This window comes from Echiichthys vipera (genome assembly GCF_963691815.1).
Source record: "Echiichthys vipera genome assembly, chromosome: 21".
Lineage (NCBI taxonomy): Eukaryota > Metazoa > Chordata > Actinopteri > Perciformes > Trachinidae > Echiichthys > Echiichthys vipera.
In genome coordinates this window covers 19,879,342-19,896,830 of record NC_139846.1, presented here as the reverse complement: position 1 = coordinate 19,896,830, position 17,489 = coordinate 19,879,342, and the positions used below count along the sequence as shown (strand labels likewise).

The following is a 17,489-nucleotide window of genomic DNA, read 5'->3' as shown; positions in this document are numbered from 1 at the left end:
ATTCTCTAAGTCAGTCTCTCAGCTTTATAGAGAGATCCTTTTCTCTGGCAGATATTCTGGAAGCCTTTGCCCTGTTTTTTCTTCTTCCCTCCAGACACTGTCAAGAGGCTGGCATCCTTTTCATGTCACATCCCGTCTTTTGCCTCTTTCAGCGGCGCGGGGCTGACTAGATGACATTTTATTGCTTACCCACGGAAAATAAATTGTATACTCATTTAGACGGCTTGCCAAACATTTTTCTGGTGGCCTACGAGTTCAGAAATGTAATCTGGACTGCAGTTTCCATCAGTAGAATGTATACATTTCCCCCCTCCTTTCATCCCAGTCTGAAGCTGCTATTCAGCTCCATGAATACACACTACAGTGCAGTGCATGCTGAGATTTTCATGAAACCAGTAAGGATGGTAAGAGAGAGGGAGAAAAGATGATGCTGTCATTGGAGAAGCCTTTGAACTTGACGTTTTTTGGTCATTAAACCTCTTAAATGTTCTGCAGTGCGCTCTCAGAGATTAGAAAATGACTTAGTACCTTTTTCCTGACTGTTCTAAAACATTTCTGAGCTGGAAGTCGACAGGGCTTAATTTTTAGCTGCTGTCACATCTGCAGAAGCAACAGCCATGGAGGAAGAGAGAAGGAAGGAGAGTTTAAGCTTAGAGGAACGAGAGGTTATTAAAACAAGAACAGTCATTATTCATGTACACTCTGTCACCCTATTAAGGACATATCCATGTTGTGATTTTACTAAAAGCAAGCAAAACTGGATCTATGATACTATGCAGACTAGTTATTTAAATTTACAATAGACAAGTAGCGGCCATATTGCCTTGTACACCCATATGAAACCACATGAAAGCTGTTTGAACAGATCAAGGGCCTGCGCTCTCACTAACAGGGTTACAAAGATGAGGGTTGTACTGTGGGATACGTTACTACATCCTACCACGCCTGCTCTAAACACCCCTGAGTTCATCAAGGGTGCAGCCAAACTGCTTCATCCAGCGAAATAGTCAATTCTCCTTTCTTCCAAACTGCTGATTGCTCTGTACATTCAGCAACAATGCAGTCAAATGCTTACTTCATTAACAGTTAGGCAGTCAACAGCCCCGATGAATACTCTAATTCAGGGTTTTTCAAAGTCTGAGACTGCGGGCCTCCCCTCAGACAAAGCACCCCCCCACACACACGCACACACACACGCACACACTCGCACACACACACACACACACACACACTCTTTAGTTTACTTATAGTTTTGCTCAATTCCTGGATGCCTATGGGATCATGATTATGTTACTACATAGACACTCAATAATTGATCTAAGGGCGCACTCACACTGTCCTTCCGCACCGGGCCAAAACCGTTTTTTCGGCTAAAGCCTAGTGCGTTTGACCAGTGTGAGTGCAACCGCTCCGCGCATAACTGCGGCCAGCTGGCCGTCCACGGCCCGTCTGAGAGAGGTGGGCTTTTGTAGAGCGTGTTTGCACATGTACGAGCCCGAGCGTGCGCACGTGTACGAGCACGAGCATGAGGCCTACGACGGTTCTGACGTCATTTATGTGCGCCTGTTCGGACATAGAAAATAGAAGGATGGACCATGCACGGACATTTAACAACAACAACAATGGCGGCTAAAGGTTCACGTTGGTGTGATGCGGAGGTGGAGTGTTTACTGCAGATTTGGTCGGACAAGACGCACAAAAACTCCGAGGTCTATGGAAAGATTTGTAAACAAAGCGACGCATCGCGATGACGTCAATCAATGCGTGTGACGTGTTACGGCGTGATGGCGTATGGACAGCAAGAAGCATTTGCGCGAGGCCCAGGCAGTGTGAGTACAAACGGGCCTGGGGCGCGGGGGGAGAGGAAGGGGGGACAAGTACCCTAAAGCCCGGGGTCGGGTGCGGAAGGACAGTGTGAGTGTGCCCTAAGGTAGCCTAATACAGCTGTTTGACATAGCCTCAGATTACATCAAATACATAAGAAAAAGGTTCGTCCTAATGCACTTTTTAGTTTCTCACACTTTTAGGTGATTCTCATTTAATGTTTTGTTTCCTTATATTTTCCCTTTCATTCACTGAGCCTCCCCCTGGAACAGGTTGGAGCCCCTGGGACCGCCTCACGCTCTGAAAGCATCTGCCCTAAATGAAGCTATTAACCTCATTTAAACCTTTACTTTGAAGGGGGTTGTTTGTCCTTCACCGGAAACTGTACCAGCTGTCTTAACAAAATATGTCATAGTAATGTTAATATTGTCTACTGGCTTACCATAATAATGTATAAACGTTTGTTCTGTTTGCTAATTTCATGCAGGTAGTTACACGTGAACACCAATAATGAGCTGCGAACACCGATTATACAGAGAATGTAACACTTAAAGGAGCAGTGTGTAGGATTTAGCATCATCTAGTGGTGCGTTAGAGATTACAACCAGTTAGAGATTAGGATTAAGTTAGAGATTATCTGCCCGTCAGGTAATGTTAAAATGCAAAAGGCCCTCGCTTGACCCAGTGTTTGGTTTGTCCCTCCTGGGCGGCTGTAGAATGTCCTGTACAATGGATCATTTTCTATATTGTATTAAAAGCAGTATTGTTAAAATGTTGACTGTTTCCAGCCTAATGTACCTGGTGTCTTTGTGACCTGGTGCATTTTCAGTAAATTTGATTAGTAGTCTACGAAATTAATCTTGGCTGCTCATTGATGTGATTAGATCCGAAGCTGCTTTGTGTTATTTAGAAATAACAGACTTCATTAATAGCTAATTAAATGGGATTTCCAGCAAAGCCGTGTAATAAGAAATGACATAATGTAGAGTGATGAAGCCGAGGCTGTGTGTATGTGTTGTGTTGGCAGTACACAGCAGCAGACACTTCATGAGAAAGCACCGCAGCCACCTGAGGACCAAAATCGAGTCAGGCGAGGGGACGGTGCCGGTGCGATGTCGGGGGCCCGTCCAGACGTGGGACGGCGTCTTACAGGGCGAGCAGCTCATCACCATGTCCTGCACCGACAAGATCACCAGGTCAGTGATGTCAGATGTTCATTTATCTTTATTTTTTCTTTCTGTTCAAAATCCAAGCTCTTACTTTATTTTCTGCTTCATGTCACTTGTTGATTTTGTTTTCCGTAAAGTGGGTCAAAACTAAATTGGACAAAGTACCGCTGTCATTCTGAACATTGTGCAAACTAACTATCTATCTATCTATCTATCTATCTATCTATCTATCTATCTATCTGTCTATCTGTCTATCTATCTATCTATCTATCTATCTATCCGTCTATCTATCTATCTATCTATCTATCTATCTATCCGTCTATCTATCTGTCTATCTATCTATCTATCTATCTATCCGTCTATCTATCTGTCTATCTATCTATCTATCTATCCATCTGTCTTTCTGTCTATCTGTCTATCTGTCTATCAATCTATCTATTTATGTATCTATCTGTCTATCTGTCTGTCTGCCTGCCTGTCTGCCTGCCTGTCTGTCTGTCTGTCTGTCTGTCTGTCTGTCTGTCTGTCTGTCTGTCTGTCTGTCTGTCTGTCTGTCTGTCTGTCTAAGAGTGACAATGGTGATTGATCATGTGACCCACGAATGAAAGCTCTTTTACTTGCCCAGTTTTCCAATATCTGTGTCTGTGGCAACATTCCCTCCCTAGATGTAAAGAAGCCACCCTGTTAGGGATGCAGCGGTTTGTGTGTGTGTGTGTGTGTGTGTGTGTGTGTGTGGTTGTGTGTGTGTGTGTGTGTGTGTGTGTGTGTGTGTGTGTGTGTGTGTGTGTGTGTGTGTGTGTGTGTGTGTGTGTGTGTGTGTGTGTGTGTGTGTGTGTGTGTGTGTGTGTGTGTGTGTGTGTGTGTGTGTGTGTGTGTGTGTGTGTGTGTGTGTGTGTGCGTGTGTGCGTGCGTGCGTGCGTGGGTGTGTGGGTTTAAGAGGGTAACATATAGGGGACTGACTGGAAGTAGAGATGTGAATGTGTTTCAATAAAGTTTACAAAAGAGCAAAAAAAGTCAAATAAATAAATAGTCAACACACACCATGAATGTGACAAGATGGAGGGCTCTGAAAGAACAGGCCGTTGAAACAACTGGAGTCAGACTTTAAACTGCAAATCTAATCAGGGCTGATAAAATGCTGTCCTTGCTGTGTTTTGTTGAGCTTACACAGGTCTGATATTGGGCTGTATAAAACTTTGTTCAGTATTAACTATATTTTGTGCGGTGGATAAACATGTTTTCTTAATGCAAAGAACGCCCCAACTGAGCTCAGCCGTTATGGGGGCAGGGCTGTTGTGGAAATCACAAGATGCCTTCCCATAAACTCCGAACTAACCATGAAATGTGATCAACACATCCTTTCATCTAGGAGTAAGAAAAGGTTAAAGGATTGATTGAAGGGTTAACTTTATTAGGGGAATAGCGTCCTTATGGGAGGCAGTAAGCCCTGTTTAAATAAAGAATCTTCTAATGTGCTTCATGAGCCAGGTAGATGTTTGTCTGATATTTACCTCAGCGCGTCTGTGAGTGAGGGTTTGTGTTGCGATGAGTCATGCTGTATATAAAATCGTTTCTAGTCCGCGGGTGACTATTGATTTCCCATATGTAGCTTTAACGTCTAATCCCATTCTAATGAATTTGTGATTAATCTTGTCATTGTTCTAATCTCCAGATCTCTAGCTAAGAGATTAGTCTCACACACGCACACGCACACACACACACACACACACACACATACACACATACATGCACACATATGCGTGATGACTGATATTCTCTTTATTAATAATTTGGGGAGTTTCGTTCTCAATTTGAAATGGTGATGCACACTTTTGCTGTTTCGTTGGCACACTGGAGCCATTTTCACACATGAACCCCAGACAATCTCAGGAGAACCAGGTCCGAGGATAGTCCAGAGTTTCTTTTTCCACGCGTGCAGCAGGAGAGTCTCCATGTCCGACGTGTTCTCACTTACTGTAAATGCTCTCTAGAGTTCCCTTAAAGCTCTGAATAAGCTGCCTTATAATCGAAAGTAAACTATGAAGTAGTCGTAGCCGTAATAGTCATAATGCTAGTAGTGCTGCTGTGTGGCTGTGCTTAGCCACAGCGGTGCTAACATTAGCATGCTAAAATTCCTAGCTACACATCCACCCATCTTACTTCAGTGTGTTAACATTTAAAAAAATATTTAATAAACCAAATTACTGGACAATCTTGACTTTATGATTGTATGATGATGACATATTTCCGTCTGGACCGTGGCTGTGGACCGTCTCACTAACTGACAGACCGACATTACTGTACCGTCCCCCAGAGCCAGCATGGCTAAAAATACTCAGCACACAATGAAGCCACTCAACACCAGTACTTCCACCCTTGATGTCGCATTTTCTATCGATTTTTAATATAGTGACAGTTTTTCTGCCAGGACGGTGCCTCCAGCTATGAATTTAGCTTAGTAAGCGCTGCACTGTGCCAACTGAGCCATACAGGACTACAGCTGAGCCACGCTGGTGTGTGTGTGTGTGTGTGAAAGGATTGGCACAAGCACACACAGGGAGGGAGGGATGGAGGGAGAGAGGGAGAGGTGAACCCTTCTCCTGTGGATCCGCTGTTAATTTGACCAATTTGATTCAGTTGGCCAGGGCTGGAGATGGTGTGATTAAATCTACCCAGGTCACCAACGAGGGTGAAAGCAATTACTTTACAAAAAAAAAAGAGTGACGGGGGAGGGAGAAGGGACACCCTGCTTTTCTTCCCTTACACCGTCCCCTCCCCTCCATCACACCAGGCCGGATGGCAGACGCACTCTCTTTGCTCCACAGCCTCCTCTTTCCGTTTTTTTTTTAATATATATATCTCGCCGTAAATGATGGGTGGCCGTCGTTAAAGTGAGTGGGTCACCAAGGGCCAGTTTATCAAGGTCAGGGTGGAGGGTGGAACTGAGAGGAGCTCAGGACCGCAGACTCAACACAGTCACACACACACACACACACATATACACACACTGCTGCAGTCTTAAAGTGATCCCCTGGATACTCTTCTCGTCCTCTGTCACACTCATTTTGCAACCTCCCATTACTTTTTTATTTCCCCGCTTCCTTCAGTTCCTGCACTCAATTATAGTTGGTTCAGCCTTGGCCATAAGGGATTTAGGATCTTTGCTCTTATCATAAGCATTTTTGATAATGGGCACTGTCTCAGCCCTTCATTGCTTCACCTGCTGATCATCATTTTGTTTTCTTAAGCCAGGCCCACTGAAGCTCCTTTGCTAATATTTGATTTGAAGTCGACAGCTGGATTTAATTGAGGGGCCTAAATGGCTTTCATATAACGATGATGTTCTCCAGTCCACTGCCGTTTTATGCAGATGAACACATTACTTTAATGGTCGGCGTTTACCGGGGGAGGGAAGAAGGGATAGATGGAGAGAGGGAGAGAGAGAGAGAGAGAGAGAGAGAGAGAGATGGAGAGAGAGAGAGAGAGAGAGAGAGAGAGAGAGAGGTCTCTCCCCTCTCCTCTCTTTAAACGCACACACCCAAGCCAGATGGCTGTCTTTTCTTGCATGAGATTAGAAGATGTTTCTGATTCACGGTGTCGCTTTCTGGGTAAATTAATATTTCAGGCTAAAGTATTTCTGTTTTGGTGGAGGCTGTGTGAGTGTGTGTGCTCCTCCTCTCTGTCTGAGGGAAGGACAGATCTTGCCGACAGATTGCAGGTAAAGCGTAGGCAGGCGGCCACTGCTCTGTTTAGCGATTCCCAGAAAGCCGTTGATGTTAATTGACTGCTCGGGAAGCGAAAGAAGCCGTAATGAATGATTATTAGGTCGACCAGAAAAAACAAAACGAACAACAAAGACAAGCAGACGCTGTAATCGCATCCATGATAAAGAGACATTGATGAACAAAAAGAACAATGATCTAAAAATTAGTAGCGCAATGTCGAGCCTTTGATTACGCCTCGCGTAAGTTCATTAGTCCAGTGCACCGGAGAGTACACAGCTCATGCACACAGCAGGCTTTTTTCCCTCCTCTCTATGAAGGGCAGGCATGATAATAAACACGGTCATTATCATTTTCCATCCATAAATTAGCATCTGCTGGTTAAATAGAGAGGACTTGGACAGTAGGTGGCACATGACCAGCTGGCTACAGTATCAGGCGTCGGTGCGGCTGGCAGGATTAGCCCCACAGTGATTCTGTGTCACTCGTGGATCTCCCTTAACAAATCCTGAGGTGATCAGCCCTCGCACTGAACAATTGACGGAAGCTTACCTGCATCCCCGCGCAGTGCATTAACCTCACTGGCACTGATGAATACACACACACACACACACCGTAATGTGTTGTTCCATGTAGAGAATGCAGATGGACTGACCTTTGGCACTGTTGTTGTAGGTGGTGGTGATGATGGTTGTGTGTGTGTGTGTGTGTGTGTGTGTGTGTGTGTGTGTGTGTGTGTGTGTGTGTGTGTGTGTGTGTGTGTGTGTGTGTGTGTGTGTGTGTGTGTGTGTGTGTGTGTGTGTGTGTGTGTGTGTGTGTGTGTGTGTGTGTGTGTGTGTGTGTGTGTGTGTGTGTGTGTGTGTGCGTGCGCGTGTGTGTGTTGTCAGTCCAGTGGCTGTTATTCATCACGTCCCACATCAAGATAATGATCAAATTGTCTCTACCTGTCATTGAGGCTCCCACATCTGTCTCTTTCTCCCCTTCCTCTCTCTCTCTCCATATCTCCCCTTTCTCCTCCTCTCCCTCCCTGATTCTATCTCTCCCCCGAACTGTTGCCTGCCCTCCCTCTCCCCTTCTTTCTTTCATCCTCGCCCACATTTTCACAATGCTCTTTATGCCTCTTTCTGTCTTCTCCGTCCTTCCTAACCTTCCCCACCTCATCTGCTCTTCAAAACCATCATACCACTTTGTCCCTGACTTTCTCTCTCTTTTTACTCCCTCCCCTCAGATGGAACATCCTCGGCCTGCAGGGAGCGTTGCTGAGCCACTTTGTGGAGCCGGTGTACCTGCACAGCGTGACCGTAGGCAGCCTGCGCCACACGGGCCATCTGGGCAGAGTTCTGAACCAACGGCAGGAGCGTCTGGGCCCGCTGCCCGCCACGCACAGACGCAACCAGCCCCTGCTCAGCGGTACGACTACAACACTGACTGACACAGAAAATCATTCATTCTTTTAATATGGCTAGTGCTGGATACTCTACCTCTACTGTGGAGTGGTCTCTGAACCACCGATGGCAAAATACAAATCGCAAAAATGTAAAACTGTGCTGGGACTGGTCCAGGACCAGGGCCAGGCTGGGACTGGTCCAACTAACTGGTGTGAGATCCAGGTATTTAACCTCTCACAAGGCTGATGATGTCGGGGTTTCAGTGACATCCTCTTGGATGAGAGGTGAAACGTCTTCCTAGACAGACAACCAGTCCAGTTGCTTTTGACTGAAATTGCTTTGAGGATTAGTCAAGTTAATTCTTTATTTTTTAAAATGGTGTTTTGCTACTTAGGGGCAGCAGTGAACACAGAATTAATCTGTTATCACTTTTTAAGTTAATCAGGCAAACAGTTGCCTATTTGCATATCCAGCTGATACATAGCAACATTATCATTCATCAAGTCCAAGATTCCCCCTTTTCTCATCTCTGTGCTGCTAACTTAGCTGAAAAACGGTATTTAAACTCACGAAACCAGGCATTTGTTTGTTGATGCTTGGATTTTTAAGTGGTCACATTGAAGTTTTTTTTTTTTAATTATATTCTCCATCTGAATGCGGATTGGGCTTTCTTTTCTTGCCGTGCCTTTAAACAGTGGCATACCTGTCTGTAGCACCTGTGTGTTTTCAGATGGGGCCATCCCATACAGAGATCCTGTGCCATATGTATACACAGCATCTATATTCTGGGGTTCCTCTTAATAAATATGTCAGCTCTAGACCGAATGAATCACAACAGAACACACATGAAACACACCGGCACACTTGACAATCTCATGAACGCCTGCTTCTTCGCGGTAACACTGTGCCAGCCAGACAAGCAACAGCTATGAAGTTGTCTGGCATGTCTCCCCCCCGGGGCTCCGCTGAGACCCGAGGCTTTCGTTTGTAGTGAAGATGAATGCTGGGAGAGGATCTGAATGACACCCAACTTGTAGAAACGGCATCAGCCATCGCTTCAGATGTAGGCCAGTCAGAGCGACAGACGCACAGCGATGTAGGGCACATCGTGTTGCTGGGGATCATTAATGAGAACAAAGATGGTGACAATCATATATAAGGAACTCAAATGCGCACAATGGATAAATCTGATACGTTCTCTCTATCTACCATACTTTTATCAGGTTTCGTGTACACTTCTTGAAGGGCATAGGAGCTCTCTGCGTTGCAGGGCTCTGATCTGGGTAATTGGGTGAATATTTTGTGAGGCCTATCCTCATCAAGATTGATAATTGTACTGAATTGTCCTCTGGTGATGATCGCTGGGACAAATTTATCATCGAATCTTCCAACCACAGCCTCAGTGCGCCTTTCTCATGATTTGTTCAATGGCTTTTTTGAATGGAGTCATTTTAGTTGTCTGGAGAGGAGTTTTGGTTTTAGATTTTACAAGCTGCAGTAAATGTTTGGAGAGCCGTGGTCAGGTACGATCCATTTGTCCATCAATCATACTTACCTGTAATATTAAGTTATTAGCTCTAACTATAATAAACCTTGCAGTACGTACACAGTCGATTTAATGACTGTAGAGGATTTTTCTTTCTGAAAATCTAATTTTCTGTCCATTACCTGATTCTTAGTGTTTCTCAGGGTTCTTTGTGTTGAGAAGTGTTATAGAGAAGCCCTTTACCTTCAGACATCCTCTTTACTCAAAACAGAGGTGGCCTCCTCTGGCAAATTCTCTGCCGTCCCCTCTGACTCGCTCACAATCATGTGTGTTTTCTGTGTGTCCACACATCGCAAACCGTCACGCCTTTGCACCTGCAGTACCTACAGGAGCTACAGTCTATTGAAGGGTAAGGGTGAAGGAAGGGGAGGACAGGAAGGTAGATGGACAGACAGTGCAGATGGCCCTACACCAAATCAATGTAATCACAGCCCTTATCAGACAGCCATTCAATCTGAAGGGAGCTCGGACAGAGAGAGAGACAGGCTGAGGGGAAGGGAGGGAGTCAGCAAGCCAGGAGGGGAATAAAGAAATAGAGAGCTTCGGTTGCATTCAGATGTCTGTGTGCGTACCCCCCCCCCCCCCCACCCCACACACACACACACACACACACCTCCTCTCATGTCCTCCTCCAGCCTTTCATTGGTCCTGATGAGCTCCCCGGCTATTGTGTGTCTGGGGTTATTTAAAAGCAACACCCCAAGAGGAAATTCCTGGGGAATGCAGGGGCCCGCTCTTATCGCAGTCAGCCGAAGCAGCTACACCTGAGCCCCGAGGGCCAAACACATCGATGGCTTGTCCTTCACTCTGTCCTGCTGTTCACTTCCACCGCAGCGTGAACAGGAATTGTGGCAGGTCTTTGTCGTTTTGGCATCAGAAGAATCTGGACAACAGGAAACAATAATAATAGTTATTCACACCCAGTTTTGCAGTTGACTGAAGACACAGGTCACATGCTTGTTTTACAGCCACACGTTGTTTGGTTCACATTTAACAATTTCAAGCAGTGTCCCGGTGGTGTATTGGTTAGCACTGTCGCCTCACAGGGAGAGGGTTCCTGGTTCGAATCCCGGCTGGGGCCCTTCTATGTGGAGTTTGCATGTTCTCCCCGTGTCTGCGTGGGTTTTCTCCGGGTTCTCCAGTTTCCTCCCAAAGACATGCCCACGTTAGGTTCATTGATGAGTCTAAAATTGCCCGTAGGTGTGAATGGTTGTTTGTCTCTGTTCGTCTCTATGTGCCCTGTGATAAACTGGCGTCCTGTCCAGGGTGTACCCCGCCTCACGCCCGATGTCAGCTGGGATTGGCACCAGCCCCCCTTCGACCCCGATGGGGGGAAGAGGTTGAAGATGAATGAAAGTAGTATCCCTTTATTTTTCTCGTTACTGAAAAAGCTAGTCAAATGACTGTAGGGTTTTATTCATGACTTGCCTGCAAACAGGAAGGATTTTGTTGCCACTTCACACAAGATTGCTGCACTGTTACTTGCATTTGCTCATGGGGCAATTGTTAGGTCTTTGTAAATCATAAATAAATCACAGAGCATGGTCTCGACCTACTCTATAGAGAAAGTATCCTGAAATAACTTTTTTTATGATTTTGCATTAGACATACAATTTAATTGAATACAAAGTCAATGCAAATATGTGAATATGACATGAAATTTGCATCGTTCGCACATTCGTGAAAGTTTATTTCAACTCGAGCAAGAAATTCGTGAAAAGCCTATCAGCATTGAGATTCTCCTGTATAGCATAGCCCTGATCGATCCAAATAATAATTATAATAATTTTAAAAATGATTTTCTTGTCGTCTTGGGACTGACCTGATAAAGCTGCACCATGATGCAGCTATTTCAGCATCCTTTTGATCCATTTATTGCAGTCAAATCACAGCAAACTCTGTACATGCAAGCAGCAACAGTGGTTCTTTTGGCCAGGGTTGATGACGGAAAGTATCCAGTGGCTTTATAGGTACCATGTTGGAGAGCAGCACACACCTGTTAGGGAAGAAAGTGGCTCTAAATTTTATTTTATGTAATTGTTTGCTTTTAGCAGTTGGGGCTAACAGGCTGTTGAATGTGAATAAAGACCACTTTTACCCAGTATTTCAGAGATTTGAACCAGCAACCTTTCAGTCACATCTCTGACTTTCTCATAATGATTTGCCCATACATATAAGGTGGCCTCTTTGCACTTACCGCTACTCCTCCTCTGCTGCTCCACCCCCACAGGGAACACTTTTGAAAACCCTGCGGTACTTCAGTAATGCAGGACAGATGCAATGTGTACAAATAAACACACAGACTATGTTGTATCGTGGCTCTTCAGCAGCCTCAGATAGCCGCGGTAACTTGTACTGTGCAGTTATGAATCCCATAACCAAAGGCTGTAATTCTGCCTTTTTCATGTCTGCCAAACACTTCCCAGTAGAGAAATTGATCAAGTCTTCAATGAGGGAAAAATCAAATTGGCTATTACAGAAACAGAGGAGTTTAGTCCATTGAAGGGATGAAATGAGCCGTGAATGGAGTGAGAGAAAGGAAAAAGGCAGGATGGATAGGAGAGCCTTTTGTTCAAAGAGGTGCATCTCCACAAGAGGGAAGAAATGGGTAATAAGAGACTTGGAGGATTGTTACTGTGGCAGGCAATTCATTCCAGCTCCAAGGAGCTACAGAAAAGAAGAGCTGAGATTGGTGAATGGAAGAGTGAAGACGGGAAAACGAGCGTGGCAAGGAGGGAGATGATCTGCAGGCATGCATTGTGGTATTGTACATCAGGTATTGTACTATAACAAGCTGTCTGTCAGACTGTAAGATCAGAGGCAACTGTTGTTCACCCATCGCACAGAATCTGTCTGCTGATTTTCTGTGAAGGAACCTTTAACATTGCATGATATAATAAATAACTGCATTGGAAGTCAAGGAGAAGACAGTTTTACAGAGTGGATATAATGTTCATATTTGTTAGCCTAGGTGCTACGTGTTCAGTATTTCTCCTCCTATTGTGCTTGTCATTTCCTCTGTAGTAGTTTTGCCTGCAGTACGTCAAAAAACACACATCTATGTGATATATTGCACTATATTCAAAAGTAAACACCTTACATCAGTTTCTGCTTTGATAATGTTCAGAGGAAGACAGAGCTTTGTGTGATAAATCTCAAATGTGGGAACGTAGGGCTGTGGCAACATAGGGCTTTGGGAACATAGGGCTGTGGGAACATAAGGCTGTGGTAACATAGGGCTGTGGGAACATAGGACTGTGGTAAAATAAGGCTGGGGGAACATAAGGCTGTGGGAACATAGGGCTGTGGGAACATAGGGCTGTGGGAACATAGGGCTGTGGGAACATAGGGCTGTGGGGACATAGGGCTGTGGGGACATAGGGCTGTGGGAACATAGGGCTGTGGGAACATAAGGCTGTGGGAACATAGGGCTGTGGGGACATAGGGCTGTGGGGACATAAGGATGTGGGAACATAGGGCTGTGGGAACATAGCACTGTGGTAAAATAAGGCTGTGGGAACATAGGGCTGTGGGAACATAGGGCTGTGGGAACATAAGGCTGTGGGAACATAAGGCTGTGGGGACATAGGGCTGTGGGAACATAGGGCTGTGGGAACATAAGGCTGTGGGAACATAGGACTGTGGTAAAATAAGGCTGTGGGAACATAGGGCTGTGGGAACCTAAGGCTGGGGGAACATAAGGCTGTGGGAACATAGGGCTGTGGGAACATAGGGCTGTGGGAACATAAGGCTGTGGGAACATAGGACTGTGGTAAAATAAGGCTGTGGGAACATAGGGCTGTGGGAACCTAAGGCTGGGGGAACATAGGCATGGACCCCAGTTATACAGTAGCATACAGTTATGAGCTTAGCTTAAGGTGCTGGTAAGCAGATGTTTTTATCTTCGTATAGAGCCAAGCGAGAGCGTACCTTTGTTCCCTGCTTTGTCTGTTATTTTTCCCACAATCAGTGGCGAATTCCACGGCACAAAGGCTTATGTAGACCCTAACACTAACTGCTAAACCTGGCCCTAACCGTAACCCTTAACCCTAACATATAGTGAATTAAATCAGCAAAGGCATGCGAACATAGGGGTGACCCCGAGCCAAGCTAGCCATTTCCCTGTTTCCAGTCTTTATGCAAACAAAGCTAACCAGCTGCTAGCTAGCTTCATACTTACTTATATGAGTGGTATAAAGTTTCTTATCTAACTCTCGACAATAGTGAATATTTTCTAAAATGTTGAACAATGCCTTCAATTTGTAACAGGAAGAATGTGTTATGAATAATCAAAAAAAGCACTTTTACTTATTCTTAACACCTGTTGAAAACTAGCCTTTTAGCTTACACAGTGATCTATTCTATATCACTGCTGGAGACTTTCTGGCAGGGCCTGTTAGTGTTTCCTCACTCCATCCCCGAGCTGTAAGTGGTTCAGTATATTCTACTGCTTCAGGCTGTAGAGTTGGATCTTTTCAAGACCTCCAAAACAGAATCACAAATTCTCAATTTTCCTTACCCAGAATACTGGGAAACTGGCCCAGATACAGCACGTCGGCCTCTCAAAGACATTTTTGCCCTGAGCCCTCATTCGTTTCTCACCCCGCTGTCAGCTCCGTTTCTTCCACAGCGCCCCGGCACCTCTGCAAACACCAGTGCTCTCAGTGACGACGGCTAATTCTCTACATGGAACACAATGTGACATCCACTCACCTGCACTTTCCCTCTACCTCGGTCTCTCTTTCTCCTTCCTCGAGTGATCGCTTTGTGTGCTTTGTTAGTGAGGCCGATCATTTCAGAGAGAGAGAGAGAGACAGAGAGAGAGAGAAGGTGGAGGGGGCGGGGCAGAGAGACTGACTGTCCGGTGTAGAGGAGGATTCATCTTTGTGATTGGAGATAATATTTATGGCGTACATAGCTGGCAACACTCAAAACAACCAGGAACTCAAGAGCAGACAATCACGCATACAAAGGCAGGAACACATTGCTTATGTGCTCAACAGCCCTCTCGTTGCCACCTCTCTGATGGTATATCAAAGCTTCGTATTAACAGCCGTGCAGTTTCAGGCCCCGGTTGACTCTGCTTTTTGCAGCGCTGCAAAACTTTATGTCTGCCATTAGCCACGGGGAGAGAGTGCCAGGAAGGTGAAGGAAGGTTAAACGAAATGACAAAGTAGAGGTTTAACAGTAAAGCTGGGTGCATTATATTTTGAAACACTTTTATGAAATGTTTTTCCTTTCACATTTAAAGATCATTTGCATGCCCTGTGTTGTCTTCTCTTCTGTAGGACTGAGCAGTGCCGAGTATCAGCAGCCGGGGAAGGCCTCGTGTGTGAGCGTCAACTGGACGCTGGGTGATGCACAGTTGGAGGTGGTCAACACAGCCACGGGACGAAGACGGGACTTGGGGACACCGTCGCGCCTCTGCAAGCATGCCCTGTTCACCCGCTGGAACAGACTTTACCGCAAGGTAAGGGGGAACATCCACAAGGAATGCACAGACAGAATTATTCTCACATGGCCAGACCGTACTTCAGCCCATTTGGCTGCATAGTTAACACTCTGATATCAGGAGTAAAAAAACGCCCTGGACGGTTTGTATTTCTATAAACCAATCCCGATCATCTTGGGTGACACTAAGCACCGGATGCAGCGACAGTGCCCCTGAAAAACAAATAGTGGAGATAGCGGAAGGGGCAGGATGTCAGGTGTTACACCCGCTCTGACATCCGGTGAGCCGAACTAGGGCAGAATAAGCCCCACTAAATTTATCAGTGGAGAGACAGGATCTATGATAGACTTCCGGTCAGGGGCTGTATTGTATTTTGGGCTGTCGTGAGTGACATAGACAATGTTATGGGTCATTGGTATTGTATTATTTAGAGCCATCTGTCATACCAAACTTGTACGATTTTCTCAGAAACAAAGTTTAAGAGGTGAAATGAGGAAATGAGGGACAGAGATGCAGCAAAGGTCGCAGGCCGGGCTCAAACCAGAGAAGGTGGTTAACCCTCAAACTAAAAAACTTAAACTAATGGCTCTAACACGGCGTTAAATTATCCAGGCTCCTTTGTTTCTGTTATATGTACATTGAGGACATCATTACAATACATGGGAATTGACAGTGGTGAAATACTGGCCTAAACCTCCTCTCCCTCCATTTCTCACAGCAGACATTTTGAATTTTTGCTTTATGATAGAAAAAGCCCACGTGTAATATTAATGATAACTCTGTATGCACAATGCAAAGAGCACGGGCACAACTCATTAGAATACAGCCATTATTAATATTATCAATTACACTGTGCTTTGCTTGTTATGACATGTCGAAATATCTGCTACAAAAAAAAGCTCCACTCATTTAAATGATAATTAAAAAACACCTTTCACAGTGTATCTTTTACTCGCCTGAAAAATATTCTGATTTACTTTTTAATTAATCTGAGCCGAAACAATAGTCACATTTTCACATGAATTAATGTCTGTTTCACCCCTCCTCTCTGCTCGCACTCCCTGGGAGCAAGACACATCAGATGTAGTCAAAAACAATATGCAATCCTTGTATATGAGTCACATGCAAGCGCGTACACACGGTAATACATAAACATTACCTGTAGAGACGCACGCCAGCAGCCACTCGGTTAAAAAGCACAGACTCGTGTATTAAAATCAGAGTCCCAGAGCGCTGTGGCTTCAGGTGAGCGCTCCGCGGAGGACATGTGGAATTTCCTCTCTGCTCTAGATCAATTTGTCGACCCGGCAACATCTGCTCTCTATGCGACATATCAAAAAACTGGCAGCTCGGATCTTTTAACGTCAGCGCGCAGACCCGGGCCCGCTGCACTTTCATTTCCATTCTGAAACTTTATGTAACAGACAGTGCCTGCATCGCCAAATGGCAGCCGTTAAAGCATAATGACTATGAAACCATAATTATTTGGAGAAGTACTCGAGGAGGCCCCCACCCTAAGTGCTCCCTGCGCGCCGTATATGAGGGCCACGCAAGAGCAGTTGCACTAATCTCCAAAAGAAACTTTTGCTCGCTCTCTCTCTCTCTCTCTCTCTCTCTCTCTCTCTCTCTCTCTCTCTCTCTCTCTCTCCCTCTCTCCACTTGTCTCTCCGATGATCTTCATTGTTTCCCCTCGCGACAATAGGAATGCACAAAAAGCGCAGAGAATGTTCAATTGCTTGTGAAATTTAAATGGCGAGATTACACAGCTGTTGAAGCCCCCCCCCCACCACCTCCACCACCACCCTCACCACCTCCCAACCCCACCCAAATGCATTTGTGCCGGCTCATTCGTTTTGTTTTGCTCGCTCTTCTTCTCTTCTCTCTCCCCCATTTTGTTTCCTTCTGAAACCTTTAGCCTTCTTCATGTCTGACTCTGTGTCGTTTTTATCTGACTCCCGACTGCCCTGTTTCCCTCTCCTCCTCTCTTGCTCGCCCGCCCTCTTCAGGCGGGGATCCACATGTGCGGATCGGTTGAACGCCAGCTCATGTACTGCGAGGCCAAGATGGCAGCACGTCCTTACCAGACAGTGAAGCAGCAGTGGTTCAGAGCTCTGCAGGAAACGGGCCTCGGGACCTGGGTCAAGAAACCGCCGGAGCAGGAACAGTTCCTGCTGTCGGTCTGAGGAAGAGAAGAGAGAGAGTGTGTGTGTGTGTGTGTGTGTGTGTGTGTGTGTGTGTGAGCGAGAGCGTGTATTTGTTTAACCTTTATTTTTTTTAGGGTAAGACGACTCCATAATCCTTATCAACATCCTGCTTTACACCTTCATATGTGAAAGTTTACCAGTGCAGCCTCTAAACTCACAGCTATCAATACCATGTGTGCGTGTG

The 17,489-nt window shown here is 45.5% G+C and overlaps 1 protein-coding gene across 1 annotated transcript in view; it reads left to right on the top strand.

Annotated features, from left to right (window-relative positions):
• Positions 1-17,284, top strand: part of adarb2 (adenosine deaminase RNA specific B2 (inactive)) — a gene marked incomplete at both ends in the record, with an annotated part of 193,498 nt that extends 176,214 nt beyond the window's left edge. The window contains 4 exons of the mRNA XM_083936513.1: positions 2,852-3,020; positions 7,944-8,125; positions 14,938-15,119; positions 17,108-17,284. Coding sequence (XP_083792639.1) covers positions 2,852-3,020; positions 7,944-8,125; positions 14,938-15,119; positions 17,108-17,284 — 710 coding nt within the window. The remainder of the gene's footprint in view (positions 1-2,851; positions 3,021-7,943; positions 8,126-14,937; positions 15,120-17,107) is intronic.
• Between the last annotated feature and the right edge of the window lie 205 nt (positions 17,285-17,489).